Here is a 27,295-nt window from a genome sequence, read left to right as displayed (position 1 = left end):
TATCCGATCCGGATTCCGGATTCCAAATTCAAATTGAAGGTTCAGATTCAATTTGAAGATTACTAAATTCCAGATAGCTATCAAATTTAGATTCAGATTCTAAATTTAAATTCCACACTCAGATTTCAGACTCATTGAGACTATAGCTTTAACTTTAAGATTCAGATTCCAGATGGCTCCCGGGTCAGAGTTCAGATATAAATTTCAAATTCAGATTCCAGATTCGTATATTAGATTCCGGATTAAAGACATATCTTTCCCATTCTTTAAATTCAGATCCCATATTCTGATTCTTGATTCAGGTTCCATATTCAAATCGAAGATTCACATTCCAAAATCATATCGCAGATTCAAGACACAGCTTTCAAATTGAGATTCCAGATCCCAAATTCAAATAATGGATTCAGATTCAGATAGATTCAGATGGTTCTAGATTCCAGATTCAGATTCCGATTCCAAGAGTTCCATATTCAGATTTAAAATAAGGATTTTAGATTTAGATTCCCGTTGATTGCGCATCCAGCGCACAGATTTCATAATTTACGATTCCAGATTCCAAATTCAAATAATGTATTCAGGTTCAGATAGATTCAGATGGGTCTAGGTTCCAGATTCAGATTCTGATTCCAAGATTTCAAATGAGGATTCCAGATTGAGATCCCCGTTGATTGCGCATCCAGATTATAGATTCGTGTTTCAAATTCTGAATCCAGATTCAGGCTCCAGATTCGAGTTCCAGATTTAGATCCTGATTCAGATTACGATTCCATATTTTATTTCCGGATTTTGTATCGAGTATCGAATTTTGAATTTTTAATTCAAAACTCGATTCCAGATTCGAATTCCAAAATCTGATTCTGTATTCTGAACGCTGAATTCCGGATTCTGGATTTAGTTCTCAAATCCAGATTCCAGATTGAGATTTTTGTTGGTTCTAGATTCGTGTACCAGACTCTGAATCCCGTATCCGTATCCAATTCGATTCCGGATTCTGAACTCTGAATTTCGGATTCTGGATTTAAATTAAGATTTTAAACTCAGATTCTCGTAGATTCCAGACTCGGATTCTAGATTCATATTCAAAATTAAAATTTCGGACACAGATTCTAAATTTCAGAAAGCTTTCAAATTCAGATTCCAGATTGTAAATTTAAATTTCAAATTCATATTCCAGATTCCAGATTTAGATTCTGATTCCAGATTCAAAACACAGCTTTAGATTCCGAATCCAGATTTGAGATGGTTCCCAATTCTGAGTCCAGATTTGAATTCGACTTCCAGATTCCAGACTCGTATCTTAGATTCCGGATTGAATTTCTTTTCTTTAATTTCCTTAAATTCAGATTCCATATCCCCTATCTAGTCAAATTACATATTGAGATCCAAGATTCACATTTCAGATTCAGATCGCAGATTCAAGACATATCTTTCTAATGGAGATTTCCTACTCCAAATTCGGAATTTTGAATGTAGATTCAGACAGATCTAGATTCCAAATTCAGATTCCGATTCCAAACTCGGATTCAACATATGCTCCAGATTCAGATTTCAAATTCAGATTCCGGATTTAGATTCAGATTCCAAAATTTCGGGGATATCATATTACAATTCCGGATCTAGATTCTAATTTTAGATTAACATTTAAGATTAAATTTAGATTCAATGTCCTGATTCCAAGTTTCCGAATTCCAGAATCGGATCCCACATTTAAATTTCAGAATTAGATTCCAAATTCAGATTCCAAATTCAAGTTCATACTCAGATTCCAGATCTTGAATCTAGATTCACATTTCTATTCATATTCCGATTACAGTTTCCGGATTTATATACAGATTCCAGATCCCAATTTAAGATCAAGATTCAAGATTTAATCTCTCCAAATTGTGCTCATTATTATGCGATTATTTTTCGTTATGCGTAGCAATATGTATATAACATTTCGAAGACGGTTCACTTGGTCAGCTGTGGTAGGAGAAGGTATACATGAAGTATCACTAGGTTTAGTGTCAATTCACAGCTTCAGAATTCAGATTCAGATTCTAGATTCCGTTTCCCACACATCCAGCATTCAAATTCAAGACTCATATTCCAGATTCAAGACACACCCTAAATTATGATTCCGGATTTCAAATTCAGATTTCACATCCAGATTCCGGATTTAGATTCAATTTCCATATGCTCAATTCAGATTCAGCTTCAGATTCCAGATCTAGATTTAGATTAATGATTCAGATTTCATATTCTGCATCCAAATTCATATTCCAGATTACGATTTCAGATTCAGACTCAAGATTCCAGATTCAAGATACGACTTTCAAATTAAGATTCCAAGTACCAAATTTATACATCATATTCCAATTGCAGATTTCGGGTTCTGGAATTCTGATTCAGATTCTGGATTCAGGATAAATCCCAATCTTTAGATTCATCTCAAACTCAGATTCCAGATTGAAATTTGCATTGATTCCAGAATCCAATTTCCGTATTTCAATTCCAGATTTAGATATCACATTCTGAACCCATAATGATAATTCACTTTTAAATTCCTAATTCAGATTGTAGATTTCAAACTCAAGCCACAGATTTCAAATTAGGATTGCACATTCCATTCCAAATTCAGATTTAGATACCAGATGTTGAATCTGAACTTCCGGTTCCAAATTCAGATTCCAGATTCTAAATACAAATTTCAGATTTCGGTTACAGATCCAGAAAAAAGATTTAGATTTCAGTATCACATTCAGATTCCGATTCCAGATTTTACATACAGATTCCAGACTCAATTCCAAATTCAAATTTGATTCCAGATGTGGAATTCACACTCAGATTCCGATTCCAAATTCAGATTCCAGATTCATCTTCTTCCATGCAAACAATTTCGAGCATCAATAGTTATATAAATTGGATCAAATCAATAAATCCAATTTATATCCAACGGATCAAAAGCTCTCGTTGGTCCAATGAAATTTCGACAAGGAAGAAAGGAAGAAAGTACGTTTCCCTAGCACAACAACACGCAACCCAGATATTCTCCTTTTCCGAGAGAGAGATTGTCTGGTTCTCTAAATTCTATTACAATCGCTGCCGGCTATCTTCCTCTTAATTTCAACGGAGGTAACGATACAGCTTCGGGAAATCATAATCACGATAATGATGATGGATTTGATGATACATTTCGGCCGGTGGAACGCGCCGAATCCGCTCCAACCGCTGCCACTGATCACCGCATCAGCGCTCGCTATGATCCTCACCAACGAAAACACCGGTTATCGATGTGCTAAGGCGGTAAGGCCTTCCGAAGGCGAGCTAGGCGTTATACACATCAGCCTCGGCATATGGGATATCGAAAAGCCCGCGCGCTTGCAGTTGGTGCTTTCATGATTACCGTATTCTTGCTCTGGGCTTTCCCTCTCATCATTTCCACGCTTATCTTATTTGTTCTTTTTACAACGAGCTGTTACCGGAGCAAAATTCCGTAGCTGTTACCATCATCGGAGGGAACCTAGAAATTACGCAAAACATGTTTGTTATCCCCAGAGTACGTTGATCTCTTCTTCGCTATGCCTGGTTTTCTCAATAATAATTCGGAATTTCGACTATAAGCGTTTTCGGGCTAGTTTTCTAGTATCGGATTATTTACCACTTTCAGGACATCCAGCAATTAATCATCCTCAACAGCACTAGCCAAAACTGCTTCGCACTAGCCACTAGCACTAGCCAAAGGCGAAGGCTCTAAGCTCTAACCACTAAACATTTTGTTTGAATCTATATAAATGAAAATGGAAGACCAAATGTGTTGCTAAGCGGAAACCCCGAGGAAGGAATGGTCCGATTTGAGCCGTCTTTATTTTGTTGTGTTCGTCTCTTCCCATAGTTCAATATAGGGGAGAGAAAAATCGGAAATATTCCGACAACTCGGAGGGAAGGTCGGAAAATTCGAAAAACTGAATTCCCATACGTTCTACAATTACATCATGATAAGCGTTGTAAGTCCATTCGATGTTTGCCCTAATGAAATTGATCTTTGTTAAAAATTGGAAATGGATTTTCAGGCGAAATAATGCATTCCTATATCTTCTATCTATAGAAATAAAAAATGGAAGGCCGAATGTGTTGGTGAGCGAAAAACTCGAGAAAGGATTTGTCCGATTTGAGCTGTCTTTGTTTTATAATATTCTTTGTATCGAACATGTATTCCATGCAACGGGGAAACATGTTATTTGCAAGTGGTTGAAGAATTTTGAGCGGGATTTGTGGCTGAACATAATTTGCTAATATAATGACGAATTTTGGTAGAAGGGCTAGGAAATTTATAGTAAAAGGAAATTGTAAAGGGTCAAAGGGTAATCAATCATTGGAGAGTTCTGCGATTGGACCCACGAACGTTCGTTTAGCGAGGAAACGTGAATATTCGAAAGTATTTATATCAAAAAATCAATTTTGGGCGGGACGAAGTTCGCCGGGTCAGCTAGTTAATTAAATGTAAGAAAAAACAACCTCTCAAAGAGAATAATGAATCATCTGATTCTAGTGACAAATATAGATGTCGAATTCAGATTAGAGGTTCCAGATACTGTTACAGATACAGATTTTAGATTGATGTTTCCGGATTTCACATTTCGGATTGTTTTTAAATTCCAGACTCCAAATTCAATTTCTAATTTAATATTCCAAATTCGAATCCGGTCCAGCATACCAAAACGCCAAAAACTTTAATTAAATTCCAAATTTCAGATTCCAGGCTCTGAATTCAGATTCAAATTATAAATATGATTTCCAAATTGAGATTCTGAAATCCGGAATTGTCATTGTCACAACATAATTTTCCTAAACTAAAAACATACATCGAATGTATTTTTCAGTGTTTACTCCTCTCTTGTTATTTTTATCAATTAAACGGTTTTATTTAGCTTGCCCTGTAATCTGTATGTTTGTATGTTTGTAACATGTTTGTCTGTAGCGCTGTCCCACAAAACAAAAATTTAACCCCTTCCTGTTGACCGCGGCTTGATGGCGGCTGCTACAAAATGGCGGATTATATATTTTCTGAAAATCGCATCAATATGAGTTTTTCCAAAGCCCCATCAATATGGGTATCAAATGAAAGGGCTTGACTAGTAGAATACAGTTGTTTATGAAAAATGCAAATCTAAAATGGCCGCCACCACAAAATGATGTCATATATATACTTTTTAAAAACTCCATCAACATGGGTATCAAATGAAAGGGCTTGGCAACTAGAACAGTTATTTATGAAAAATGTAAATCCAAGATGGCGGCCGCTACAAAATGGCGAATCACATATTTTCTCAGAACTCCATCAATATGAGTATCAAATAAAAGGGCTTGATTAGAAGAACACGTTTATTTATGAAAAAAAGCAAATCCAAAATGGCCGCCACCACAAAATGGCGCAATATATATTTTTTCAAAAACTCATCAATATGAGTATCAAATGAAAGGGCTTGGATAGTAGAATACTGCTATTTATAAAAAATGCAAATCCAAAATGGCCGCCACCACAAAATGGCGCCATATATATGTTTTTTTTTCAGAACCATATTAGTATAAGTATCAAATAAAAAAGCTTGACTAGTAGAATACAGTTATTTTTTAAAAATGAGGTAGGTACCATGTATTTTTGCAATCTCCTTAATATTGGTATTAAATGAAATGAAAAGAATACAGTACATCATTATTCCGAGGAAAATTAGGTAAGAAATAAAACATTTCAAATAAGTTTAATGCTTTTATTGTAGAGTAATATGCTAATGATACAAATAATGTACTAAAAACTAGAAAATAAAATAAGTAAAAAAAACTTTTTAAGTCAAACGGTTTCTTTGTGATTAATCATAATAAAAATACAGATAATGTACTAAACGCTGACGAATTTCATGTCAACTCGACTGGCCGTTGGCAGCACCATCTTAGATAGCAGTGAAACGTTGTGGGTGTAAAAACATGGGTCATTTAAGCAACTTTGCATACTTGAAATACTCGAAACTACTAAAAACTACTAGACTACTTTTTGAAAAGGACCAAAATTTATAACTTAAAAACTATGATACCTACAAAATTCATGTCAAACGATGAAATGTAGTTTAATTTTTTTTTATTTCCATAAAAAAATACCAAAATTTTTTTGGAAGAAAATTTAGCTGACAAAAAAATTTATCTTAATATTTAAAATTCATTTTTCTCAAAAACGTATTTTTTTTAAAATCCCCAAAAATATATATATGAATAGCCCTTAAAATTACCAACAAGTCTTCCATACATTGGAAGATGGGCACTAATATGGGGAAAAAGTTTTTCTAGCAACAACTTTTTTATATTTTCTTTGAAAAAAATACAACTAATCCTAATTTTGTTTAAAGCCAAGAAGTTTTAGATCTTGTTAAAATATAAACTTTTGTCGAATCATCAATGACATCAACTTTCTATCTATTACAGTTTTCGGAATATAAGTCATTTTTGTATGAAGACTCCTGAAAAAAATAACGATTTACTCGTAACATTTTTGTGTGTAAATTCTCACGTTTGACATGATCTTGACATGTTTCTAAATAGAGAAAAGTTAGCAAAGCATGTGAATTGCGATAATTTATACATAAAAATGATACGAATTAAACATTAATAGTATTATTTCAAAGAAAAAAAATGTTGTTCGAAAAACTTTTTTTATGTAAATGTGCTCATCGTCCGATGTACGGAAAACTTGTTGGAAATTTAAAGGGCTATTTATATCTATTTTTTCAGAATTTTAAAAGCATATGTTTTCGAGAAAAATATTTTTTTTTCAATCAAATTTTTTTCCAAAAAAAATCTATGATAATTTTGAATGAAAACCTAAGTAATTTCCTACACTTCATTCTCTGACCAACTTTTTGTAGATCTTATAGTTTTTAAATTAAAATTTTTCGAAAAACAGTTGAAAAAACTCAAAATTAAAAAAAAAACTACAAAAAAATCTTTTAGACCTACAAAATTTTAGTTAAAGAATGGAATGTAGGAAATTATTTTGGTTTTCATTAAAAAATATCAGAATGTCCTTGATTAATGAAGGAAGGGCTTATGATAACTGCTAACTGCTCCTTGCCTAAATATTTTCTAGCTTTTAGTACATTATCTGTATTTTTATTATGTTGAATCACAAAGAAACCGTTTAACTTAAAGTTTTTTTTACCTATTTTATTTTCACTTTTTTCCGCACTCAAACGTTTAATTACCGATTCCTGATTCAAATTCCGTCACCAATCTCTATGTATTCTCTACCTGCGATCTATTTACAGAGAATTTTTCTTTCATCTTTTTTTCCAAAACTGGGATTATGTACCTCTCTTGATGCAAAAAAATCGGTTTAGAGTCCTACTACTAATAGAATTGGTTTTAGAAATTGTTCTAATTGAGTATCGATTAAAATTCAAACATGTCAATGTCTACGGACCCCGTTAGTAAGAGAAAATGAATTCAATAGTTTACTCGAATCTGGAACTGGATTGATGTTATTGGCTATATTCGGCATAGTAAGAAGAGGTTTTCTGGGTGTAAAAGGGTTGACAAGAAAACTTTAGAGTAATACACTACTTGTATTATTTCCGCTCATTGTATTATGTGTGTAGAATGTGAAAATTTCATCCGAAGTTCTCATAGCCAAAAATGTAAGCTTCAATATGATGTGTTGTTCAACCTCATATAATCTTTAATCAGCTTTAGGAAATCGCAAAAAAAAAATCTAACGCTTTTAATAACGTTATTCAGTCGTTATTTTTGCTATATACTATCCCAAAAATCCATACTTCATATTTGAGATGAGCGCACGTCACGGCTCTCAAAATAGTCAACGCTCAAAATAGAACCGATGTTCACTTCGGAAATTATCTAAACTTATCTAAACAATATTATGCAGAGGAGGTGAAGTGATGGATATATGTTTGGAGCAACATAGAACTGACCTCAATTTCGTTGATCTTTGCATTAAATGTTGCTGGGTTCTGAGTCTAAGATTTGAATCGTCAATCTGGATCTTTGACTTCAATCTGGAACCTGATTCTGGATTCTATACACCCAAAATAAATATTAAGCATATTTTTGACATCCTTATGCATTACTTGAAATTAGTTTGAAAGTAACATTAAAAGTGATACCCATTCAGTCATGCGAGAGGCGAGTTTTGTGTACAATATATATGCCATGGCAATGTAAGAGCAATATTAGGGAGGAAAATAAGAGTTTGCAAATAAGCAGACTTCGAAGGATTCGCGTGAAAAACAGTTGTTTATGCTCTCTGTTTCACTCTCAGAAAACACTTTCTGTTTACACATATAAGATCCAATTTCATTTTATAATGTGGTGTAACATTCTCGTGCATTGGCATGGCGGCACCAGTGGGTGCGTGGAACAGTCTTATTACCCCATCGGCTTTGGTTCAATCCCTGCTTAGTATCGCTTGGATTTTTTTTCGGTTCAACTTCAAACTGACATGCAGTCTGAGAGAAGGAGTGTCTATATTACATAGAAATATTTTAATGCTCTTAAATGCAGGCGTTTTTATTTGTACATTTGTCCTTGTAACACAACAAAAAGCCAAGGATGACATCTTTCCTGCCGATGCTCGTTTGGGTGGATTTATGATCTGATTCTCGAGTTGTGATCTGGAATCAAAATCTGGATCAATCAATTATTTACTATAGAATTCCCCTATTCGATTCGGCCACAATATTTCATTAGTGCCATTGATCGGAATCTCAAATCGTTATTTGGAGTAGATACATCATTTGTTTTATATAAAACTCCTCTTCTTGGAATGCAACGCACCGAGGTCGCATCGCGAAAATTATACTATTTCGAACGCTTACTGTTCAGTTATTTCCAAATGAATGTACGAGATTTTCGCATTCTTTGGGCATTCCATAACAATTTATCACAATATAAAAAAATTATATATTTTACTAAACTAGCTATCAAACAATTGAAAAATGTCAAGCATCTTATCTAAACGAAAATCACGCGCTTCGAAGAGTCGATAGGTACAAACAATATGTGCACCCCTAGTTTTTCATTCAATACGAAAACGGGACTGTGCGGTGAAATATTGCTAAATCCTCTCGCCTCTAGTTTAAATTTTACGAATTGACCTTTTCAAGCCTCTGTTATTCAAAACAACGTCGTCACTGACGATACAAACAAGCTCTAAAACGAGGGATTCTCGCTTACCATGGCGTAGATCTCTACGCGCTCAGTCCCTGAAGTGAAATGAAAACTGCGTCGCAAGCGCCACCTCTTAGTAATTCATTAGCCAATCTATCTATATATATATATAAATGGGTTTCTGTCTGTCTGTTTGTCTGATTCTTATGGTCTCGGAAACTACTGAACCAATCGACATGATAATTGATATGTAGGGGTTTTTGGGGCCGCGGAAGGTTTTCATTATAGTTTGAGACTATAATGGGGGGGGGTCTGCCATACAAATGAAACACAAATTTCTACATTACTCGAGAAATCATCAAGCCAATGCAACCAAATCAGGCATCTGGAGGTTTTAGGGTGCAATAAATGTTTCTATGGTGATTAGATTCTCCTCCCCTCTTTCTAACAGGGGGCTGCCATACAAATGAAACACAAATTTCTGCATTACTCGAGAATTTATCAAGCAAACAAAACCAAATTTGGTATGTGAAGGTTTTAGGTATTAGGTTTTAGGTGAATGTTTGAAGGTATTGATAGCCAAAAACAAATTTTGGGCGGGACGAAGTTTGCCGGGTCAGCTAGTCAGAAATATATAAAAGCTGCGGTCTAGCAGCGATGAGCACTCAATTTAAAGATGTAGAACCCTAGGTTGATCACTTGAAATGTAGTATTATATTATAATGTAAACCAAATTGAGAAATAAAAAGAATTTAAGTGAAAAAAAAGCGATGAGCACTCAGTATATTTCGAATCGCGACGCAGTTTACACCACAAACCAAAGGAACCCGAAAGAGAAGTAAAATAACAAAGTGTTGCAATTTCTGTCACAATGGATTGGATTTCCTGGCGAGAGTGAATCATCCTATTTGAGCTGTCTATTTTTTTGGGTTCGTATAGTCCAAGGAACGTTTATCCGGCGAGAGATAAAAAAGAAAAGCTGAGTAAAATTCGGGAAAAGAGCTTTCCCATATGTTCTGCCGTGAGATAGTAATAGAGGTTATTAGCACAATTGAAAATCGCGTTGGCGCATTTATCTTCGTGTTCCGTTCCGTGTAAAACGAATAGCCAATCATACACCTATATCATCTATGCGGTCGTCTCCCGGACACAACCCTTCTGTAAACTTTTTCTACAATCCTACGCATTCTCACTACAGAAAGCGATTTTTTAAGTTAGTGAATCGCTGTATACGCGATGCACTTCGTCCGGCGAACTCCACCCCACCTAAAATTGATTTTTCGACATAAAATCTTTCGAACATTCTCGTTTTCTCACTAAACGAACATTCGTGGGTTCAATCCCAGAACTATCGATTAATTGGTTTTCTAATTGGTCCTTTTCAAGGCTAGAGGTGAATACACTTTGTAGGATAGCAGAAAAAAATCAATCAATGAATTCACGATGCCGAATGTACAGCGTCCAAATCTTCGGTGGTGTGAATCAATCAACTCTATCGGATTCCCCACAGATTCTATCAAACCCGACAGTATCAAATAGTTTAAATTGGAATGGAAATCATTGTTTGATGGATTTTTAATGCGTGAAACACGTAGTCCTGACCCTTGCTTAATCATTTTTCTATAAACTTCACTACACTTCTACCAAAACTCGTCAAACATTATCATTATAATATAAAGTTAAGATCCGACACAAATGTCGTTCAAGATTGTCTAATGACTTACAAAAAATATATTACTCTATAACATGGAATACAGATTTGATACGAAAAAGTGAATTTTCATTCATAACTTTGATTTTGAAAGTGCGCTGTTTCACTTGAAAATCGATTATCATTTTCGTTTCACACCAACGGAACACACGAAGTATAATTCCGTCAACGCGAATAACAATCGGAATGACAACGCAAATCACAATGTCATTGTAGAACAGATGAGAATTCAATTTTCCGAATTTTCCCACTTTCTTCCAAAATATTCACATTTTTTTCGCCGTAACATTGATCTACGGACAGAGACGAGTACAGTGATATAAAGATGGCTCTACAAGGACGATTTCATCCTCAAGTTTTGCAATTAGCAACACATTTGGTGATTGATTTTTATTTATATAATAGCTGACCCGGCGAACGTCGTCTCGCCCAATTTTTTTTTCATATGAACTCATTCGAACATTCGCGTTTTCTCAATAAGCGAACGTTCGTGGTTCCAATCGCAGAACTTGCCATTGATTGATCTTCTAATTGGCCCTTTACAATATCGTTTCACTACAATTTTCCTACTACTTCTACCAATACTCGTGTCTGAAAATAAATGTACATTATCATTTATTTTATTTTCTTGGTTCTCTTGCAAATAACATGTTTCTTCGTAACATGGAATACATGTTTGATAAAATTTCACAATTTCAACCATAACATAGCATTGATCTACGGGAAGAGACGAATACAACAAAATAAAGACGGCTCATATTGGACCATTCCTTCCTCGGGGATTCCGCTTACCAACACATTTGGCATTCAATTTTTATTTATATAGATAGAATATATAGGAGTAGGTTATTTCGCTTGAAAATCCGTTTCCTCTTTCGAACATACATGATTTTCGTTAGCGCAAACATCAAATGGACTAACAACGCTTATCATGATGTAATTTTAGAACACATTGGACTATAATTTTCCAAATTTTACGACTTTTCTACAAAGTATTCCGAAAATTTTCCGAATTTTCTCCGCTCTACAATCTACAGAATACAACAACAACAAAATAAAGACGTCTCAAATTGAACCATCCCTTCCGCGGGATAATTTTCAAAAATCAGGAAGAATGAAAATAAAAATCAGGAAGAAATCAGGATAGCTCATATTGGCTTGTCCGGAAAGTTCGTGTCGCTTTTCTTGAAACAAAAGCATCATTTTTATAGGCAGACCTAAATATGTTCAATTTTATTCTACATTCTTATTATTTTGTTCAACAATCTTCCGTCATCTGCCATGCAGCTTAGAATTCTATACTCCTAGAACATATTTGTTTTCTCGCATTTTTATGCTGGCCAAAAAGTTGAAATCCTCGCCATTGGGAGAATATTGCAGGGATCTTTTGATCGCTTGTATATTTCCCCCGAAAACCTACAGCATCACCATAGTAATTTTCAAAGAAATCGACACTCAAAATTTCTTTGAATTCTTCGTCCACACTTTGGAATGTATTTCTTCTCTTTAAACGAAGAAATCATATCAGAAGTAGATGAATTGTAGATTTTTTAAATTTTATTTAAAAAATTATTTGATTCGATTATAGATATATTTACTAGAGTTTCAACATTTTCAATCTGACGAGCAAATATTATAGAAAATCTCACTATATTGACAATGAATTCAAAAAGCTTCTCTTAGGTAATATTATACTCTGAAAAATGTAATGTGTTTCTACATCAATATCTCTGCGGTTACTCGTGCTTACATATCATACAAGGTAATGTTGTTCTCGTTATTATTTCTTAAACTCGTCAAATATTCTGGTTTCTCAAAATTATCTAGCACTGCTTTGAAAAGCCTCGAAATATTTGTGCGTAGTGAAAATAATTCGGAATTCTCTCTATGGAAAAGCTTATTCAGTCGATTTACAACGATCATACATATTGATAAAAAAGGTTTGCTACAGTTTTGTATCAGAAAGATTTAATTTAATGTTAGCATTAAGGTAAATTATGTTGGTTTGTCCACTTTTTCCATGCTCTAGTTCAGCGCACCGGTGTCAAATCAGGTATTGAAATGTTTCAAAACATATAAATAAAATAGTCTTTTTCATGATTTACGTTGGTTTTATAGGATATTTTTACGGATTCACATGTTTTGATGGTTCATAAAATCCATGGTGTCAATGCGCCCCTTATTTGAGCAATCATCAGATGATTATTTGGCACTTATTCAGCCTTTTTTGGATTATAACACTCACAAATATTGTAAACATCAAGGTATTATTAGCAACTAGAGACCTGGGGTTTTTCAACAAACCCAAACTCGTCTTCATTATATGTGATTTTCATGAAGAGAATCCGATTTGCATTTACTAGTTGCGTGAAAACACCTAAAATCGGACAAACCAACATCATTTACCTAATACACGTGCGGACCAGATAGCTATTATCATAGTTCTCATTTCCAACCATGAAAACTTTGACAAAGATCCCAGTACATTCTCACTTATAATTTGCATTCTGATAAAGTAAAAAGTACAAAAATCAGGATGAATCAGGATCATTTCTAAGAAAAAAGCAAAATTAAGCGTTTGTCAGGATAATAGGTAGGGAACATGCCATGAAGTCTGGGAAATCCTGAAAACCAGGAAGGTTGACATCTCTGGATGTACGCTTTTTCCACCTGCAAATGTAGCAATTGTTTTGCCCAGACGGAATATATATCATAATTGACTTATTAACCCAAAATGGTTCTTCTGGTGAAACCAAATTCATGAGTGTGTATTATTTATCGCAAAGTGGTTTCTCATACTGGAAGCTGAAATGCTAGATGCAGATGCTCTACTTTAATCAATTTTTGAATATCTGAAAAAAACAAACAAACGAAACAAACCAATTGCTTATTTAAATCTTATTCATCCTAGAAGTGGGTTACCCATAATAACAGAAAACCCTGAAGATAGAAAAACAAAAATTTATGGCAGTCCAGGCCATTTTGCTGCACTTCATGGGGACAAGAATCATTGGTTTATTCCATTTCAGGACAAGAGGGATAACCCAAAATTGGGGAAATTTGGAAATTTTGTCGTTTTTAATGGAAATTATAACAAAAAAATAACTGCCAGCTCATGTTTCTATAATATAATTCATACACTGGTAAAAGTACTTACCATCCAAAATGAACCGATGGTTCTCATCGCCGTTGTAAGACGCTGCTCCGTTAGATGCGCTTCCCATTGTGTGATCCGTTTGGTTGTGTTTCGCTACCTACTTTGTATCCGCGTATGCACGTAAAATAAAAGCCCGATCGCACCCTATTCCACACCAAAATGCGTGCTTTGGTTTTTGATTTGCACGATCGATTCTTCACAGACTTTTTTCTCTTATGACAATTGGGTCTCTTAAAAACACCGGTTCACTGCTCTTGAAGCCTTTTTTGGGGCTATTTCCTGCAAAACACTTCTTGACACATACACACACGCACTTTACTTCCTGAAACTCTTGGCCGAGCTCGGGGTTGGGGTTTCCAATTCCACACTCACTGATTAAAAACGAACGAACGATTTAAATAAATTAACAAAACATTTATATCATTTCGCACACTTCCCGATTCACGGTTGACAGTTGATCCCGTCGATCGCCATACAGCATCCACTCAGACCGGCAAAGCATTCAATTCATCAATTTGGTACTCTTTGGTATCGGTAGCGGCGAATTCACCGATCACATGTCACCCGCATGACAAGAAGGCGATGACCACGCAAGGAAACGAATAGCGAACTGACTACAGTGTGATTAACATCAAGGCCTCTTCTCTCGTGAACTGACCTCCGACCACAGAGTCGGAACCCGAGCGAGAGGAAGCAGCGATCAATACCCACAATAACCCATACACTCTCGTATGCTAAAATCCTCGCTGAATCCATACGGAGCCGAACGAAAACAAATACCCGGGAAGTGACACAGGCAGCCGAAACACAAAAAAAATTACCCTGAGCTAATCGCGGTGTAGACTTTGCTGCCTGACTGTCCTCGCTACTACCCTGTCATGTGGCGCTGACAGCGTTACCTGTTGGGTGTGTGTGTGTTAGTGCGTGTGTCACCCTTTTGGACACGATCACGCGTTGCACCGAGGCTCTTATCTCTGCTCCACACGATAAAATCGGTCCCAGGTCAAAGTGTTCATGAGCCGGAACAATTCTTCGGTTGCAATGGACTGCACTGCCAGACGAAGGACGACTTTGACTGCGACTGCGAACGGCTGTTCCGAGAGCGGGAGAGCTCTGTGTCACCACTGTGTTTATTGACGACAGTCGTATGGAATATACAACAAGAGTTTGACAGAACGAGTCTCTCCCTGGTGCGCGAGTTTCGGTGTATGGACTGTAGAGAAACGAAAACAGACCAGACTGATGTGTGCGATAAGTATTTCTGCAGTAGCAGCTCTCTGTTGCTTCGTTAGACCGTCGGAAAGGGGTATGTTTACTAGTTGCAATGCGCCATGAATTATCATACTTTTTTTTGTTTTTGTGTGTTGTTATGAGCGTTTTTTCCACGAGTCATGCGCCACTTCAGCGGAGACGATTGCGAACACGTGTTTGGATGTGTGAATGGGTGCGTGCGTGCGTGTCTATCTTATCGCACTGGAAGAATTTTGTGCACTGGTTCGTCGCGAGATCATTTTAAGTTAACTTCAAACGGAGCTGCAAATTATTCCGTCATTCTAGGTGACACAACAAGCAAGCTAGTGTGAGACCGAGTAATGTTTTGAAATAATAAACACTTACTAGACGAAGCAATATTGGCTTTGAAAATTATAGAGACGAATGAACTCTCTGAGTTTAAAGTCTCTTTAATTCAATACCGTTACCGTTTGAAAATTGTACCTGCTTGTTGTTGGATAGTGTCCGCCCCTTCCATCGTAGTGCAATATTTAATTACGGGGTATTGTTCGATGTTCCACAGAAGGATATTTACCTAGTGATCATAAAAGTCTCATGGACGATACTTAAACTATCGCTAGGGTACAGATTACCATATAGGTATTATATACTGATTCAGAAAAAAATCTGAATATTTTTTTTTAAATTTGGCTTCAAACCATACATATAACTCCAATTAGAACTCCCATCCCCCATTTTTAAACACGATTTCAGTATTTTTGTATACACAATATTCAAATAACTCAACCGTCGTTCATTTCTCAAACAGAACGATTTTATTTACGTTGTTAAATGACAGATGGCGCTTCATCGAACTTTCATCCCTACATGCGCAAGTAACCTCAATTCCACTAAAGCCAGATACATCGCCGGCGAGCTGGGAGCCTTTTTAAATGAGCACAATGAATTATTGAAATACTTCAAATCACGCTTGCTCGAATTATGAAATGACAATCACACTATTGTCATCAATCCAGATAAAACATCGATTGGAGAGGAGAGCGTGTGTGTAGATTCGGGTGTCCACAATATACGCCTTGAGGAAATCGATAGTGGAATTTCCTCAGAAATTCCAGATCTGACAACTGATCAACTACTCACCCGTATTCTGGAAACAGATCGAGACAAAATCAACCGAACAAATTGCAATTTTGCATTCTATAATCCATTCGACTCAAGTTCAATCGAGTTGTGCAAACGGTAATTTATATTCGTGTGGGAAAAAACGTTTCTAAAACAAAAATTAGCTCTACATATCAAATATGTGTTCATAATATAAAAAAATAACACATTCTCTGCAATTGGAGAAAAATCTTGAACGAAAATTGTGACTTCTAAACATATAGTTTTGCCATAATGAAGAATTTGGAAAAGATGTTGAAAATTATAAGCAAATTCATAAAATTTCATGAACATGGCGGTATAACACGACAAACATGTTAAAAGAGTCTATTTACTATAAAAAAGAAAATAAATTAGAATTATTTTTCTAAATATCTCGAGAATAGCTGCATTTAGAAGGAGATTGATGAAGAGCTTTTTTTCTTAAATCACATCAGGATTCATAATTTGTGGCTAAAAATGATTGCTACCATACAAGAATTCGAAGTTTCGAAGATTCATATGAAATTTGATGTTCCACAAAGTTCGTCAAAAATAGTTTTACCATCTTGGACTTATTTTAAAATTTTATACATGACTTCTATTTTATATGAAAAATTTGAAAAAATAAAAAATATATATTTTAGATATTGCAAATTAAAGTTTTTTTTTGTAAATAAAAATTTTATTATTAATTTTTTTTTTTAGTGCATATTTTTTCACGTTTGGAAATCAATACTCTATAACTCTTTCTAAGACACTATTTCGATACGTCTCATATTTTTTATAATTATATAATTTATCAATGATTTCTTTTACTAAAATCAATACACCCTTTTCAAAAGTCACGCTTGAGTCAAAAAAAATCCCAAATGCAGTGGAAAACTCATATTTCTTTCAACCCAAACAAACTTTCATTCGAATCAATGATACTCATGTTTTGTCATTTGTCGATTTCATTTGGAATTGCTCGAAAGACACTCCACCAAAATGAAAGACAAACATTTTGTTTTGAAAACAATTTTATTGTCTCCTCCTTTTTTAACAGATACCCACTAACTATGTTAGCAAGAGCAATCAGATATCATGGACGAGTCAGAAGAGCGGTTTTCAAAACGTTATCCGAATCCGAAAAAAATGTGACGCCCTTCTAGGTGATTTTAGTCAAGCCTTCTTGTCTGATAATTTTTAGGGCCTATTTGAACACCTCCAAAACTTATCGTGTACATAAGTATGTATTTTCAGTTAGCGGCCTGGCTTGCATTTTCACCTTTATAAAATAAAAGTGTAAAATGTACCAAATTTTCTCTTTGTTGACTTCCATTGTTAACACCCTGTAACTAACAACTGAATGGAACAAACAAAAAAAACAGCAAAAGATTTTTTTAGTGTGAAATGAAAAACTTTTACAACGAACCTAAACATGAAATTGTAGGATCGATATTACGCGAGATATTGATCACTAAAGCCACCAACCGAGAAAATAATAGATTACTTTTTCCCCAACCTAATATGTAATTCTCGTGTCACGGTGTTTGTGGTCGATGATATTATACAGAAAACACTCGGTAGATATGAGAATAGGTCATAGACTAGGTATCATACCCCCAGGATACCGGTTACCATATATTCAATACCGATTGACCCTATGACGAACAAACAATTTTTTTTCTAAATTATTTTTTTTATTTGGGTTGACCCAGATATACATATAATCCCAAAAGTTCACCCTCTTAATCCCATTCCCTATTTTCAATCGCGATTTTAGTATTTTTGTATAAACAATATTTAAATTCTTTAGATCATTTTTCAAACAGAACGAATTTATTTACGTTGTTGAATGACAAATGACGCTTCGTTCGCTCCATCGAGCTGGAAGCCTTATTGAATGAGCCCAACGGATTTTTGAAGTTCTTCAAATCACAGGTGCTCGGGCTGCCGAATGATGCTATCGTCATCAATCCTGATAAATTGCCAGCTGTATATTCGGTAGATTCAATGCCCATGCTTTGCTGGAGTCATGCTAGGTGACTGAGCAGTGACGCGAGAATTTGTGATTCGAAGAAGAAACAATAATCTGGAGTTCATCGTCGACACACAAAGTTCATACGGCGCTCTCCAATTCTTCAATGGCGCCAACGTTCTTAATGTTCGTCGTATCATCGTAATATTACCTGTGTCATTTCTATTAGTACTCAGTTGAGACTTCTATGCCAAACATCACGCCTTGAATGTATTCTGGGTTTTTTTTTATCCAAAATATATATTTTTTAAGGCTCATATGGCGTCAGCCTAACGGGGCCGGGAGTTCAATATTTTGACAATGTTTGCTTAGACTATGTGAGTAATATGTAACCGATTACTCGCGGTTGACTCGAGGTTAGTATTACAAGTGTTCTCATATTTGGTATGTCGCAGTCTTCGATGCTCTGTACGTGTGCCCGACACGGGATACTTCCTATTGGGATGCAGCTGACCATCAATCAGCAACGCCCCCCTAGTCTGTACCCCATATCTAGCGTGGTGCGTCTTTCTCGACTCGAGGAATCCAGGATAGAATGGTCACTAGCCGGCGCAATCATCAGCTCGTGTAGAGTTATAAGGTTATAAGCTCTAAATTATATGTGACCCAGTACAAGTCAGAACAGTTTCTTCGACCAAAATTGTCCCAATCGTTCTGAAGGGACAAGACGGATTTTGCAAAAACATTAAATCATTAAATCACATCATTACTTTCTTACCCATTTTGAATTATTTTTTTGAACGTGAGGTTAGTCCTCTAACGAAACAAACAAGATAGCGCGCTTGATGCATTTTTATGTGTATCGAATGGTGTTTCGACGTGATATCGTCAGCTGTGCCAGCAATCCATGATCGGCATGTACACGATGGTGGAGAGCGAACGGCCACGATTCAACGAAAGCGACGAGAGGAATCCACTTGCGAGACGCTATCATGAGCAACACCGACACAGCCTTTGCTATTGCCAGGCCAAAACGCAATGCATTGTTAAAATTAAAAAAAAAAATTTAGGTTGTGTCCAAGACACGACCGCATTGTTGGCGTAGAACTACGCTGTAGTTTAATTCAAGTCGCTTGTTTATAACTGCGAATGTTATTTTATAATACTACGAAATTTTAGAAATAACATTCTACCAGTTTGGTCGCCCTGAAATATTTTTTCTTGTGGAATCATTTGACGATTATTGTTTGATGATTCATTCTTGTTCTCGCAGAACAATACATTCTCGAGATAAACGCAGTTATCATCCTTAGTGGGGAAAGTTTTGCTACTGGCCACCAAACCAAATCACAGACAAAATTACAGAACATTTATTTTCTTGGGGAGCTAACGATAGCCTAGCTTGATGATTCCCCTCACAATTGTGTAGCTCAGAACCTTAATGCGATGGCGTCAGTTTGAAGCAATGATTGCAATGCTAAAGACATCAGCGAGTCAGTTATTTGGTCGCGTCCACAGCTCAATCCGAAACTAAGACATGTGAAACTTTAAATTTCTTCAGTTCATTCGTCTCTAACCTTCAAAAAAGCCCTTGGAAAACTTTACCTTTTCCTCGTATTACACCTCAACCCTAATTGTCTTGAGAAAGACATTCGATCCCTCACCGTCCAGCTTGCCCAGCAACGATGTTGTTCAGTCGGTGTCCTCACGAAGAATGAAAGTTTGCCTTCTTTCTTTCATTGTTTTTGAGAGGTTTTAAACTTTCAGTTCATTCGCCTCTAAATTTGCCTCAGCGAGATCCACTGTTTATACTCTAGGTAAATATTCCCCTTCGTTCTTCTTCTTTTCCTTTGTTCACGGAGAAATTAAATCTTACGATTTCCCCTTCGTTGCTCGTCGATAAGTTGCCCGTTATTGACAGCTCTGTTCGGGAAAGGACACAAATGGAAAGAACAAATGTATGGGGGAATGGAAACGCTTATAGTTTCCATGAATTTTAACCATTTACACACCATGCGATTGTAATGTATAGCATATCAAACAAATCTTAGGGAATTTTCGATTCGTTTGGTATGTTAATCACCAAACTTCGTTCGCGACAAAAATAGTTATTAACGTTAACTTTATTTCATAAAAACGTGACCTGTTTTCTGATTTGGCACCCTTAATGAAAGACGTAGTTCTACGTCAATAAGGTCTACAATGAACTTCATTACAACATTATACGTATCCGATCCCACAAATTGCTGGATGTATTGGGTTGAATGGCGAAACCAAGGATTATCTTATACACACATTTCTAATTTACGCTCATAGAAAATCGATAGTGTATTTTACTCGGAAATTCCGGATTCTTCTACTGATCATTTACTTACACGCAGTGTTGAAAAAAATCATCTTCGCTAAGCTCAACTGCATTGATTTTCGGGCTAGGTTGCATCGAAAACCTATATATACCAAACGAAAATCAAAATGACAGATCCAGACAACCAGTGAATATGAGTAAATGAACTTTTGTTCTTCAATATGTTTTGAAGTTTATTTTTCCACCCAGTGTCATTTTAAACTTGATTATTAAAGATTCCGGAATTGAATTTCATTTTAGCCAAATGAATATCAGCTGTTGTTTACTTTTAACCTGAGGCAGCTGTGTGCGGTTGGTTTTTATTTATGACGTTGTTACCGTCTCGCCAAACAAAATCCTGCGCGATTTCTTGTAAAGTTCGTTTCATCGAACTCTGGCGTTGTTGTTCTCTAAAAGGTCTAGCCTGACTATTTTTTTTTATTTTTGAATTTTGACTCAAAATCAATGCCAGAACGAATATCGTTTCGAATCTGATGAATATCAATTTGTATTCAAAGCATAAATAACAGCGAAGATATGAACCCCACTCAATGCCGCATTCATTCATTATAGCAAACTTGTTTATGCATCAGCGATATGAACAAAATGAACTCGTTTGTTATTGTCATCAATATAATGAGGGCAGTGTGTTTCAAGCTGAAAAAATGTCATTTACATTGAAATAAATTCATGTTCGTTACTCGTGAATATTTGTTGATATTTTAAGACACTGCTTACACGTATTTTGAAATCCAATCGAATTTGAGATACCCGAACGAATTGCAACTTTGCATTGCATTCTGTAACTTTGTTCGACTAGAATCAAATTGAGTTGTGCAATTGTGACAATCATGCCACACACTTCGACATAGAGGACTTTGAGCTTCGTGCTCCATTCCGGTGAAGTTAAAATGGTAATGGATGAAAATTAGTCCTACCATATCAAATATGTGTTCTATGTTACATAGAACACATATTTGATATGGTAGGACTAATTTTCATCCATTAGGCATATTGAGGTTTTAGGGTGCAATAAATTTTTCTATGGTAGTTAGACTCTGCCATACAAATGAAACACAAATTTCTGCATTACTCGAGAATTAATCAAGCAAATGAAACCAAATTTGGCATGTGGAGGTATTAGGGTGCAATAAATATGTTTACGGTGGTAGACACTCCTCCCTCCTCTCTAAGGGGGAGCTGCCATACAAATGAAAGACAAATTTCTTCATAATCCAAAAACTGATCAAGTAAATGGAGCCAAATTTCTCATGCGAATCTTTTAGGGGACACGAAACGTTTCCATGGTGAATAGACATTCCTCCCCTCTCTCTGAGGGGGAGGACTGCCATACAAATGAAACATACATTTCTGCATAATTCAAGAACTAATCAAGCAAACTGAACCAAATTTGGCATGTGGAGGTTTTAGGGGACAAGAAACATTTCTAAAGTGGTTCAACACTCCTCCCTCCTTTCTGATGGGGGGGGGGGGGCGTTTCTATGATGTTATGACACCCCTCCCTCCTCTGGAATGGAGAGGGGGTCCCATAAAAATATTCACATATTTCAACCAAAAATATTCCAACCAAACATGACAATTGAAAATTTTCGGAAAACTCTGAAGGAAAAAGCGAAAATTCGGAAAATTAGATTCCCATATGTTCTACAATTACATAGTGACAAGTGCTGTTATTCCATTTGATGTTTACGCTAGCGAAATTGATCTCTGTTCGAAACTGTAAATGGATTTTAATATGATTAAACGCACTCCTATATCTCCTTCTATCTATACCAATAAAAAAGTATCTCCGAATGTGATGATAAGAGCAGAACTCGAGGAAGGAATTGTCCGATTTAGGGCTGTCTTTATTCTATCATATTTTCTGTATAAAACATTTATTCCATATAACGGAGAAACATGTTATTTGCAAGTGGTTGAAAAATCTTGAACAAGAGTTGTGTCTGAAAATAATCTGATATTATAATGATGAGTTTTTTTTAGAAATACTAGGAATTTTATAGTAAAAGGTAACGGGGTCGATTAGAAGATTAATCAATGAAAACTTCTGCGATTGGACCCATGAACTTGCTCAAAGTAAGAAAACGTGAATGTTTGAAGGTGTTGATAACAAAAAACAAATGTTGGGTGGGACGAAGTTTGCCGGGACAGCTAGTTATGGATACAGTTTTGGCAGAAACAAAAGGAAATTTACAGGAAAACAGTTATGTTAGGGCTAGGTTGTTCCGTGATTCAAGCATAAAATTGATACATTGATCGTTTTGTTCGTTACATAAGACCTTTATAAAAGTTACGCGAGAATGGTTTTTTGCGATTTTGGCCAGACCTCGAATCCTGTCACTCAGGACTGGTATACCTCTAACAATATGCAAGTCGTAACCAAGGACAAAATTCTTCAAACTCGCTGGAGCTCAATTGAAGTCCCAATTAAAAATCAATTGAAAAAAAATGACTCAGAAAACTGCTGAAAATGAGAAACATTTTAAATCAAATTGACGTTTAGCATCAAAAGAGTCGTCACAATAACGTTACAAAATCTGATGGCAGGTGTGGCACGTGAAGCCCAATAGTTCGCATTTTGAAAATCGGTGTCCATGTGCACTTTCTCATGTTTGAGAAATTTTTTAACGTTCCACCCTTTATCTCCCGTGTCCGATTGAAGTAATCTTGGTATAAAAGATGCAACACCGTAATACTGTTTTGAATTTACAGTTGAATGAGAGAGGAAGATTCGAAAGCAAGATTTAAATCGGAATATGTTTGACGAAGTTATTTGATCAAAAGTTTGTCTATCCTTCATATTTTGTGTACTCCTTGTATAACCGGTAAAAGTCATACGCAAATTCGTGATATCATTGTTGAAAAAAAGGCATGATATTTTCAACGACATTGAAATGTGTTCAGAAAATGCTAATCGCATAACCAATAATGACGCATCATATAGGATGATGTAATTGGACGAAAGACAAGACAAACGAACATGCAAAAGTTGAATGTCAATTATACAATCAATCCAAGATATTTCCCTGCGTTCTTCGAAATATACACCGTCCATCCTCAAAGACGTAGCGCTTAGTAGAAGTCGAATACAGTCATATCTATCTGTCGATTCGAAGCATGTGCCAACTGTCACTGTATCACATTGTATCACCACACACACATACGCATTAGTGATCGAGACAGGGAGGCGACGCAACCGTCCACTACCCTTTTCTTATCACTGCCAGCAGTTCGAGGGTAGCAATACACAATAACATGGTATGGCTGTGTTTATGTCCATTTGTCACTAGATAATGATATTTACAAATTGCACTGAGAGAAATAATGGCGAGTGTGTGTGCATGTGGGCTGTCCGCCTGTTCGGAACTGAAACGTGTCTTCAATCATCGTAATTATTAGCCATTTTAAACGGAGTTGAGATGTCATTTTATACACAGTTGAAAACGCTTATATTGACACATAAATAAGGGTTGGAAGAGTCACATTTGTCGTGACACGGCACTTCCAGGGGTTTTTTGAAGCATCTGTCGTTCCGATTTATTTTTGCATGATAAGCAATATCTGATGGAATATTGTTTTGATTGATAATATTTTCGCACGATAAAGCAATATGGCCGTCGCCACCACAGCTGACTGTCAACTCGACCCGGAGTAAAATCGATTACACCCTAATCGATTCCATTGATGATCCAAAAAATACGGGTTCCCCTTTCGTTTGCCGCAAACGACGGGATCAACTGTTTTACCGTGCAAAAGGATCTATTGATTTTTCACTCACAGTTCAACTTGGAATTTACAGCTTCAAACCGACATCAGCCATGATTTTTCACTTGCTCATTGCATCAGAACTGCGCCATCTTTTAATCTAATTTCATTGTGAACTGTTTAATAGTTGAACTTGGTCTCGTTTTGTGCCCGGAATTAATTTATCCTTCTCTCCTCGCGGTACATATTTGTCCAACCGGTTCGATTTGTACAATTATTCCATAACAGTCACTTTTCAAAGAAATAAAATAAATTTTCTGTCCACTACCAGAGCAGACAGTCGCAAATGTTTTCGTTCGTATCGGATGAATCGTGAGTCGAAACTGCCCGGGCTCCGCTGGTAGGCTGGCAGGTCCTTCGGCGATTCCTTTCTTTCGGCAACATTCCACCTAGTGCGCCTGCTCCGCTTTCCCGATACCGCTCGAACTTTCCTTGGCTTCCACAGATGGTGCCGACGTGTCGCACACCGGAGTGGTCGGAGATGAGGGGAAGGAATGAGTCACAACAACCCCGGTACCCGTTGCACTCTCGGTCTCTTTGTCTATGCTCGGTCTTTTGGCATGAGGGAAGCAAAACAACAACAAAAAACAACCCTCGACGGTTTGGTGTGCTACAAGGGGATGCGCAAGCGCACCCCGTGACAAAACCGCTTCCTGTCAGCAAAAGGGATTGAAAACAGATAAAAATGCGTGCGGGATCGTGTCTGCAACAACAAAGGCCATCTACACACTAGGCAACCTAAGTTGGAAAGCAACTTAACGAATCTGTCAAAAAAGTTGAGAACATGTGTAATCAAATGGGAGCATACACACTAGGCAACTGGCAACTTTTGTCGGACCAACTTTTTCGATTCAACTCAGCATGTCGAGTCGCGCGCGATTTGTGTCGGCAACCTTTTCGTTCAATTGCTGTTGACGTTTTGATTTCTGCGTTCATTGAATTTCAATATTTGTCAGTGGTGATGCAAAACAGTGTTTACAATATTGGCGCATCTGTTTCTATGAACGAACGAGATGTAAGTATTTTGCTACTTTGGTTTAGTTTATATATAATATATATTCGTTTGACGTTAGGAAATGCCATCAATATGCAAGTTCTCTTGATATACCGTCCGGGAAGAGTGCTGAATTGGTCAAGGATGCGTATAATATTGGAGATTGTGCAAGAAGCACAGAATCCGCTGGATGTATTTTTTCCAAGTTAACAGCAATTGTTGCTGTCTGTTATCAGCGAGCCGAAAAAAGTATGTTAGGTAAATATGTCACCTTTAGCTTGATGCCGTCGGTTATAATAATGATTCAACAAATACCAACAGATAGCCTAAGATTGGATAATTCTGGTCAGATTTCCCGGGAAACCGTTATCATCCCTGATTCTCGATTGTACCATGTGCGAAGGTGCGGTCTGCGAGTATGTGACCCCTGGGAGAATTTTTCATATTTAGCGTTAGTGTATACATAAATCATTCTTTAGAAGAATTGTTGAAAATTTTTCTGTTTTCTTTATATAATTCTTTTCGGCTGTATTCTTATTTCAATGATTTTTTTATGTTTGTAAATATTGTTTGCTGGTTTGTGGTATTACTCCAACGAAAACTAAATATATACATCCATTTTTTAGAAATATTTAGAATTTAGAAAAAAAGCAGAACCCAAAAGAAATTCTGAAATCTATTGTACACACGAAGGAATATTAACACAACGGTACATTTTTTAAATAAAAATGGTATTATTGTTTGATATATGAGATGAAACACCTTCGAAAAAAGTACATCCAGGAATGCCAGATAAGCAGATTTTTTTTCTGCTATAGTGTAAATTGTATTTCAAATGTGCCCTTTTGATTCTATTGTAGTTTTAAGAAGCCGCGTATGCATTCAATTTGATTCGATGATTTGTGAAATTAAGTTTTTATTTATTTTTTCCTTGCCTGGTGTCAAGAAAAATCCCAAGTAAAATAGTTTTTTTCAAACCAATTTTTCATAATTTGCTCTCCGTATGATTTTTTCGGCAGTTAAATAAATGGCGTCTCTGCCAGCGATTAGGCAGTTTATGATGACGGATAAAAACTTAACGAATTCATCGCGTTCGAGTTGTCTCAATGTGCAGAGCTGAGTTGGCGATGCGATTGACATCGCCAACATAGATCGGGTTGCTGTTGCCTAATGTGTAGATGGCCAAAGTAAACGACTGTCGACTCCCTCGGCTGCGTTGACGTTTCTCTCGCTGGAACTCATGATAACGGAGGAACAGTGTCGACATCTACTAAAGAAAGGTCGAATATGGCGTGAAGCCAAAGTACTCTATCAGATTAACATGCCCGAAGCCAGTTTCAATTGTTGACACTAAAATAAAAATAAATACTCGATGTTCTTCTTATATTGTAGACATATAGTCGTGACCCTTACTCCACCATTTTTCTAAGATTTTTAAAATATTTCACCAAAAGCATGTTATTAGAATATTAAACTATTATCAGATACAATAATCGTTCTAAATTTTTCCAAGAATACTTATCAGATTCGGAAAGGTGATTTTCGTTCAAAATGCTGGAGTGGAGTGGAGTATAAAGTATAAAAAGCAGACATCCATAACATCGAACCTTTCATCTCATTAGTCATAACTGGAGTCCGTCTGCATTAAATTGTGTTCACACAAGCCGCACTAAAGATGCACTATGATCATCGATTGTTCCCAAGAAAATATGCTATGATTCGATTATATAAGCCGCCGTTCACTTGAAGAAAGATGATGGCGAGCTCCACTCGGTAATACATTTGATTTTAATTTATGTTTGTGATTGAATCAC

General features: G+C 36.2%; 1 protein-coding gene and 1 long non-coding RNA gene across 4 annotated transcripts in view; one reads left to right on the top strand and one right to left on the bottom strand.

Annotated features, from left to right (window-relative positions):
- Positions 1-27,295, bottom strand: part of LOC129763403 (keratin, type II cytoskeletal 2 epidermal) — a 351,176-nt gene that overhangs the window by 167,035 nt on the left and 156,846 nt on the right. Inside the window, exons 1-2 of one of the 3 annotated variants that reach the window (XM_055762438.1) lie at positions 24,501-24,823; positions 14,022-14,392 (exon numbers count right to left, since the gene is read on the bottom strand). The exons of 1 other annotated variant lie outside the window; for it this stretch is intronic. In XM_055762438.1, the coding sequence (XP_055618413.1) occupies positions 14,022-14,088 (67 nt within the window). In that variant the 5' untranslated portion in view covers positions 14,089-14,392; positions 24,501-24,823. Of the gene's footprint in view, positions 1-14,021; positions 14,691-24,500; positions 24,824-27,295 lie in introns of those variants that run through there. One more of the 3 variants, XM_055762439.1, reaches the window with a different exon arrangement.
- Positions 25,152-26,063, top strand: LOC129763406 (uncharacterized). The gene is made up of 3 exons (XR_008740912.1): positions 25,152-25,502; positions 25,561-25,739; positions 25,803-26,063. It is a non-coding gene; the product is annotated as an uncharacterized LOC129763406 (long non-coding RNA).

This window comes from Toxorhynchites rutilus, chromosome 1 (genome assembly GCF_029784135.1).
Source record: "Toxorhynchites rutilus septentrionalis strain SRP chromosome 1, ASM2978413v1, whole genome shotgun sequence".
Classification (NCBI taxonomy): domain Eukaryota; kingdom Metazoa; phylum Arthropoda; class Insecta; order Diptera; family Culicidae; genus Toxorhynchites; species Toxorhynchites rutilus.
Note: the sequence above shows the minus strand (reverse complement) of the source record. Positions and strands in the feature narration are given on the sequence as shown.